Source organism: Neodiprion lecontei, chromosome 6 (genome assembly GCF_021901455.1).
Source record: "Neodiprion lecontei isolate iyNeoLeco1 chromosome 6, iyNeoLeco1.1, whole genome shotgun sequence".
Classification (NCBI taxonomy): Eukaryota; Metazoa; Arthropoda; class Insecta; order Hymenoptera; family Diprionidae; genus Neodiprion; species Neodiprion lecontei.
In genome coordinates, this window is record NC_060265.1 from 5,839,372 (window position 1) to 5,846,856 (window position 7,485).

General features: G+C 37.9%; 2 protein-coding genes across 4 annotated transcripts; both read right to left on the reverse strand.

Annotated features, from left to right (window-relative positions):
* Positions 1-271: 271 nt before the first annotated feature.
* Positions 272-2,442, reverse strand: LOC107221094. Its single transcript, XM_015659972.2, has one exon. The coding sequence runs from the start codon at positions 2,015-2,017 to the stop codon at positions 770-772; it is 1,248 nt and encodes a 415-aa protein (XP_015515458.2). The 5' UTR covers positions 2,018-2,442; the 3' UTR covers positions 272-769.
* Positions 2,443-3,072: 630 nt separating this feature from the next.
* LOC107221137 (glucosamine-6-phosphate isomerase) lies at positions 3,073-6,267 on the reverse strand. 3 transcript variants are annotated; one of them, XM_015660032.2, is made up of 8 exons: positions 6,227-6,267; positions 5,906-6,144; positions 5,286-5,351; positions 5,024-5,158; positions 4,614-4,898; positions 4,084-4,442; positions 3,765-3,846; positions 3,073-3,476 (listed from the first exon to the last, which is right to left on the reverse strand). In XM_015660032.2, exons 4-7 carry the CDS (start codon positions 5,145-5,147, stop codon positions 3,769-3,771), a joined length of 846 nt encoding a protein of 281 aa, XP_015515518.1. In that variant the 5' UTR covers positions 5,148-5,158; positions 5,286-5,351; positions 5,906-6,144; positions 6,227-6,267; the 3' UTR covers positions 3,073-3,476; positions 3,765-3,768. The 3 variants fall into 3 exon arrangements, with proteins under 3 accessions (XP_015515518.1, XP_046598921.1, XP_046598922.1); XM_046742965.1 differs by lacking the exons at positions 5,906-6,144; positions 6,227-6,267 and adding an exon at positions 5,571-5,816; XM_046742966.1 differs by lacking the exons at positions 3,765-3,846; positions 6,227-6,267 and having other exon boundaries at positions 5,906-6,217.
* Between the last annotated feature and the right edge of the window lie 1,218 nt (positions 6,268-7,485).

Below are 7,485 nucleotides of genomic sequence, written 5' to 3' on the forward strand. Positions count from 1 at the left end.
CTCTGATCTTATTCGCCCCAGAATGTGGTTGTACCTATTTCACAGTCACTCCTCATAAATTGAAATTCAAGATTATACTTTACATTACACTGCTGGTTGATGTTTTATTCCCTGTTAAATCCCTGTACTTGACTTGATAAATTTCACTAGCACGGATACGAAACCTTTACCAAATTTTCTGTAATCGCAAAATATCTCGTTTGCTGGCCAAGTTGCAGCGAGCTGACTTGTTAATTTGGGAAAAGTAAAAGCTTCTCAGATAACCGTCCGAAGTTTATATTTTATTGGACATAAAATATGCACAGGCGTAAAATTTCTTACAAATATTGTGTGATAAAATAGATTTACGGGAATACATGAAATTTTTCTCCAACACCAATCGATCTAAGTATGAGAAATATTATGTGCACCAGTACTGCATAAAAGAATTGATATATTATGTTCCGTAGCTAGTCAAGGGTGAATCAAAAATGTAGCTTCAAGAGATTAGGCTACTTAAAAATCTCGACAAAATTATAAAAACGGTTTATCAGTGCAAAGTTCAACATTAATAAACCAAACAGATGGTATACAATTTTGCAATTCTTTCTTTAGATTCTTCAGTAAAATGATGATCAGATGCACGTAATCCTCGCTCTGCGGATTTCACCACGAGATCATTAACCACGTGAGCTGAAAGCTAATATATTGTCTGTGAAGCTGAAGGTTCGATAAATTTTCTCCAATCTCTAAATGCAGCTATTCCAATTTTCGCAACGATAATAATAGCTCACAACCAATTTTTTCCAACAAACTGGATCGTGATCTCGGTCATTCGTTTCCCACACTCATCAGTAATCTCATTGCTGAACAATTGCTCAGGACTACTCATGTTAAGGTCTTTCCGAGTATCTGCATTTACAACTCTGGTCATAAACATGCAGTGCGGATACTCGACTTTGGCGGCGGCCTCGAACTGCTCATCGAAAGACTCCCTGGAGAACAACGCCACGTCACATTCTAATCTCACAAGATGAGATACGAACTTTTCATAGTAAAAATCAACCAGTTCGCCCATGTGAATATCCTGTACGTTCTTCTCGCAACTCGAGACGATGAAAAATACGAGATCCATCATCGGATTGAGATAGAGATAATTCTGAAAGTCAACGAACTTGACGTCTTCGGGATTGCCATCCGCATCGTCACGGAACATGACGTTGTTTACCCAGAGGTCTGTATGAGCTATCGTACCCCAAGGCTCGTCTGGTTCCTTGGTCCATGCCTCCGTGTCAAAAGTACGCAACGCCTTTTCAATCCTGTCGAGATGTGGGACTAGAAGAGAAGTCTTCTTCAAAATAGCCAATACCGATTCAGTCTCATCCTCATCAGGCATTTCTTCGTCGCATTCCACCGACTTTGCACGCTCTTTGAGAACCTTGAACAAGTCCGGTTTTTTCAACTTCATGGCGACACCCAAGGCGTGAAATCGCGCCAGGGCTTCAACGAGAAATTTCGAATGAGCCAAGTCAACGCCGACCATTCTGTCCAGGCAGGCGTAGTTCTTCATCTTGAGATTCTCCATCAGGATCACCGCATCGTGATCGAACGTGTCCTCCGTCTCATTCAGCGACAGTCTTGCACCGTAGAAATTTGGCAGTATGTCGAAAACTTCGGATTCGGGGATGCCGGATTCGCGTTCCAAGGCTTGGTAGGCCGGTCCGATGACCTTGAACATGGAAATCTCCTTGCGGAAGGTGAACGGACTGTCGAACATCTTCTTCTGGAACTCCGTCGGCGGCACCATTTTAGCAACAAGGGACAATTTCTCCTGCTCCGAGCCCGGCCCACCGCGTCTGATAATCGCCTCAACCTTAAACATCGAGCTTCCATAGTTTTCTCCTGGAGGAACTAGACTACTCGTTGTAAAACTGTCGACAACGAGGTCATCCCCGAATTTTTTCCGTAGAAGAGCGTCGAGATCACGTAGGACGACATCGATTTTCTCGTGGCAAAGTTTCGCTACTTCATCAGTCATCGCTAGTTCATACGATCAACAGTGAGCGCAGGGTTTCGGCGAAGCTGAGAAAATTGAGTAGCAATAATCTCCGTCCCTGTCCAGATTCTGTTATTTATCAATAAAATGCCCACTGTGAGCTAATATGGATGGTTCAAAACGAAGTTCCACCTGTTTATACACACTGGTATCCACGTGCTCACGCAACGCGTGAAGTATCAGCAACTTACACACGTGAATATGAACTCACAGTGTAGGTACCCGAGAGTAATTCCACGTTGCTGTTCTACTGACGCGTAATTAACGTGATTTCTGCGATAAGTCATTCCCTACCGCTGATTGTGAAAAATTTCCATCTAACAGTGGAATCACAAAAACTTTCCGCAGAAAGGCAGGGTACGTTGTACGGGTTGATGGTCGCACGTAGCTGGCCGCATTGCGCATTCGCAACTTACACTGTGCTGCAACTTCGTTCGCGGTATGTTCTTTCTCTTTTCCCCCTCCTGTAGCTCCAGTTGTCCGCTGCTTTTTTCACAAGTTTCACTTTGCCTCTTTACCGCAAGTCGCTTATGACTGTTGGAGGATATTGACGCGTCGTTAGCTTGTGGTTTTCTCATTCTTCTACTCACTAAAAACTGGGACTTGAATATAGACATGGGCAGAAGGAGAAAGGGGTGGAGACAAAGCTGTTGTGGCGGAAACTTTCCAAGGATTGAAATTTTTTGCAAATCTCATATTTTAATTCCAGAAGAACACATAACCGCGTACAAAATGTTAACATTAAAATAGTTACTATACATTATATATCATTATAATATAGTATGATTCAATAAAGACAACGAAAAATTATACGTTGCTTATATATATATAAGCTTATATAACTGATAAAAATCTGAAAATATAATATAATTTCTTATATATTCACAGGTATGTATTTTTTATACCTGATCATACTGGTATTGCTCATTATACACAGTAGGTATAATTACTTCTTTTTTCTGTTCATTGTTTTCACAAAAGCGAGGACTGAATCTAATGGTAATAGTTGATAATAAAAAAATTTTGCGAGTAACATGGCAGGTATGAGGCTTTTTTATTTGAAGAAAATAGTTATATTGAGCACGATATACTGCCGATATAGAACTATAGAAGTACTGAGAATTGTATACTTTTCAGAGTTTCAGTGAAAATGATCAATTTCTTACAAACAAACGGCCAATTTCTATCCCATCTTCGAAACTTGTTATAAACTACTGCCATAGATTCGACTCACAGTCTCGTTATCCGTAACAATTTGTTGAGTTTTCGCTAGCTGGATCAGAGGCAAGAATCGGTATATCTTCAATACCGTACATATTTAAAAGAGATGTCGTGGTCAGTCTATTTTTTTCATTGCCAAGACGGTCGGAATATCAGATTTTTTTCATTCAGGTAATATGGAGGCCTCCTCTACCAACTTACTGTGAATGCCCCACAAATTCTGAAATAATAAAAACAAATATACCGTTAAAATCAAAAGCTTAGGAATTACCATTCCACTCAACGTGGAACGAACAACACAAATTTCAAACTAGCTTCTGCAACATATCTTGATATAAATTTTGACTGATAGATGAAAAACACTAATGACCAGTGATCGTTAACAGTGCCCTGAGGTGGCGTTGCCTTGAATATCGACAATTGCAAATTACTTACATTTTTCAAAAAGTGTTTATCTATTACAGGATTGTTTGTTGATCGTTAAATTATTATAGATATAAGTCACTACCGTTTTAGACATCGTTCAAAGATCGGCGAGGGAACACAGCTCCATCCTCTTCGATCAATTTGCGATGAACCGCGCTCAGAGCCTAAACAATATGGTGCCAGTTACAAGGACTACTTCAATAAGCGTAAAAACACACCAAATGAAAATAGCTCTGAAGAAATGCTCGTAAAAGCGTCATCCGGCATTAGAAAGAGATTATTCAATGGATTTATTCCAAAGTCAAATTGTCTCAACAAATGAAATTGTTAATCCCAGTGCAGATTTACGAACAGGTAGAAAAAAAATTGACCCTCATATTATGAGGAAGCATGACTTTTACCTTAAAATATTTCACAGTCTTAACCCGAAGCTCTAAGGTCGCATCTTCGTCGCAAATAATTAGGGTACGAGGATGCTGTTGAAAAGCCGATACTGTCCACATGTGATTAACGCCTTCTTCTATGGCTTTGTAGAGAGCAAACGCTTTGTGAGATCCGGTAATAACAATCATCACTTCAACGGCATCCATGACAGTACCAACTCCGACTGTTAACGCCTGCTTTGGAACTTTGTTTATGTCGTTACCAAAAAACCTAGCATTTGCCTCTAGAGTATCCTGAGCAAGAGTCTTTACTCTGGTTCTAGATACCAAGGATGATCCAGGCTCGTTGAACGCAATATGTCCGTCAGGACCAATACCTGAGTTGAATTGTACAGAAAAACCATAAATGTATTGAATTAATGGTTACTGTTACGGAATAAAAACAAAGTCGTAAGTTTTCATTTTGCATATGGGAAATCAACTTTTCGAAATAGTCAAATACAAAGGTGGAAGGAAGGAATCTATAAGATGATAAAGTGGATTTTTACCTCCGATAAAAAGTTCAATGCCTCCAGCTTCCTTGATTTTTCTCTCATACTCCTCGCATTCGGCTACCAAGTCTGGCGCATTGCCATCTAATATGTGTGCATTTTTAGGATCGATGTCTATGTGCTTGAAGAAATTGTTGTACATGTAATAATGATAAGACTCAGGATGATCTCTGGGTAAATCGACGTACTCGTCCATGTTAAAAGTTTTGACATACTTGAAAGATATTTTTCCAGCCTTGTAATACTCTATCAATTTTTTGTACATACCAAGCGGTGTGCCCCCTGAAAAGCAAGCATAGTTTTTATTCAAAAAGTTATTAAAATCAAATACTTACAAACAATGAACCGTTCTATTCTTTTTATAATCAGACTTTCATAAAAATCACACTTCGTTAACTCTGACATACCTGTGGGCAATCCCATTACAAAATACTTATTCTCATTAGGATTAAAGTCTTTGATTCTTTTCATGACATATTTAGCCGACCACTCGGCCACGTAGTCAACTGTGTCACAGATTACCAAACGCATTTTTAGCAGTTCTGAAAAATTTGAAGAAGATAAAGTATTTTAATCTACATTATTATTCAGAATAAAAATTTGCTTTTTATTTGTCATTTACACTCTGTTTAAAAAAGGAATATTTAAAAATTCGTTTTCCACACATACCGTTTATAAGGCAGCTGTAAAATCTTCAACAAAATTGAAATTGACTTCGTTGTCCTCTAGTCTCGACTGCAGTATGCAATGAAAAAGTCAATCTGTTAATCGTGTTTTGAAACTGACATAAACGTCAGTGTGAAATGGAGAGATGAAAAGTAGGTTGTTATAAGTAGATAAAAACATGTTATTGACCGCTTATCTTGGCTGTGGCTGATAAGAAACATGCAGGCATATTAATAATGTACAACCAGTACGATTTGAAAAAGATTGCAGTGAATATTTTACACTTACTATTTAATAACAAGCTATAATAATCAGCAGTTTTGCAGGTTCGGAATAATATTTGCAAGAATTCTAACCGTTTACTGCTTCCAGCTGCACATTAAAACCACTCTGGACGGAAAAAAGACTAAGAAAGACATTTTTATGCTTATTTCGGAGGTCAATAACCGATGACCTGCACGGAATGTGTCAGCTGGAATTGAATCGTTATTCAAGCGTTTCATAGCGAAATTATCACGTTCTACAATTTATACGATAATGTGATTTAGCATATAAGTGCGATAGATGCTAGGAAGGTAACTTAGAATTTAGATTAGGCGTAAAATGTGGTGAATGTATCAAACCTTTGTTGGAAGTGACAAGTAACCTGCAAGTCGCGGCTCTCAGAACAATAATAATCAACCGGTGTGGATCAGCTGACTAGTTATTTGTAGGACGCATTCGAAAGTCAGTTTCGTGAGGAACCGAAAGATTGGTAACTTTCAATAATGAATCATTCAATCACGTTGAACGTATGGCTGTTGTTCAATGGGTAAAAGTTCCGACTGTTCTAAGTTTAGCGTGATAAGTCTTAAGCTGAGCACTGTAAATTTTGATAACTATTATTGAATGTAAATAGACAAATAGTGAATCATTTCGAACAGAGATAAGCCTAGAGAACTCACGCTCGCATTTTTCGCGTCCCCAATTTCGTAGCGCTCTCTGACACGAAATAAATTTGTGGAACTAATGTTCAACATAACTGGATGGTAAGACTCATTTCGGTTACAGATCCCGACTCTGTCGTACTTACCGTCACGTAAGCAGTGAGTAATAGAGAAAATGATTATTACTGTAACGAAGGGCAACTACTGTAGTGGTCGAAACAAATGAAATCAAATGTATAAAAAATGATTCACAAGCTTTGTACATTGGTTAAATAAATTTACACAACTACAACCTAAACTACGAAAATAAAAACAAATCATGGTTATTAAGATATTTATTGAAATTGGGTAACTTACATATGCTCGTTTCCACACCACCGCAAGAGGTAGAGCATCCGGCGCGTTTTTTTTTAACGTGGTATCCCCAGAAGGCCTATTCCACAGAGAAAATTTGTAAGATCGATCTTACGTTTGTCGAAAATTTTTAGATGAATTTTTCTAGCCCGTCATTTTTGAGAAATTATTTTTGCCGATTAATTTGTATTCGTGAATATAAGACGATAAGGCAGTCAGATAAAAATCAAAGAACCTCCACGACATAAATACGAAAGGGATGCATTTCCTGCAGTAAATTACAAAGCGAACGCGATTCATGAAAAAGTATCCATAAAACAGACTATCGGCAAGTAAAAACAAGAAAACAGACCGAAACCACACCAATGGCAAATAATGAAATATAGATTTGTCAGTGGAGCCAATAAAACTCAGTGACCTAAAACAAATGGGAATACAATATGATTAGTAACATACTGAAACAGGTCAAAAAGCGATTAGTTTCGGTAGCAAAGATCATAATTAGCGGTAAAAAGGGGAGAAAATGATTAGCTGAAACAGAAAAAAGGTTTGATTAGCTGAAACAGAGAAAAGGTTCGGTGAGCTGAAACAGACAAAAGTTTGATTATCTGAAACAGACAAAAAGGATTGATTAACTCAAACAGACACAAAGTTGAATTAGCTGAAACAGAAAAAACGTTTGACTAGCTGAAATAGACAAAACATTTGATTAGCTGAAATAGACAAAACATTTGATTAGCTAAAACAGAAAAAAGTTTTGATTAGCTGAAACACACAAACATCTGATTAGCTGAAACAGAAAAAAGGTTTGATTAGCTGAAACAGACAAAGGTTTGATTAGCTGAAACAGACAAAGGTTTGATTAGCTGAAACAGACAAAGGTTTGATTAGCTGAAACAGACAAAAAAATTGGATTAGCTGAA

Bases quoted from the DNA above. Each gene is read 5' to 3' on its own strand.
- LOC107221094 (XM_015659972.2), bottom strand. From the start codon at position 2,017: ATGACTGATGAAGTAGCGAAACTTTGCCACGAGAAAATCGATGTCGTC.
- LOC107221137 (XM_015660032.2), bottom strand. From the start codon at position 5,147: ATGCGTTTGGTAATCTGTGACACAGTTGACTACGTGGCCGAGTGGTCG. The intron at 4,899-5,023 runs GTATGTCAGAGT...CTTGCTTTTCAG, and splicing joins TGTAATGGGATTGCCCACAG to GGGGCACACCGCTTGGTATG. The intron at 3,847-4,083 runs GTAAAAGTCATG...CATATTGTTTAG, and splicing joins AGACTGTGAAATATTTTAAG to GCTCTGAGCGCGGTTCATCG.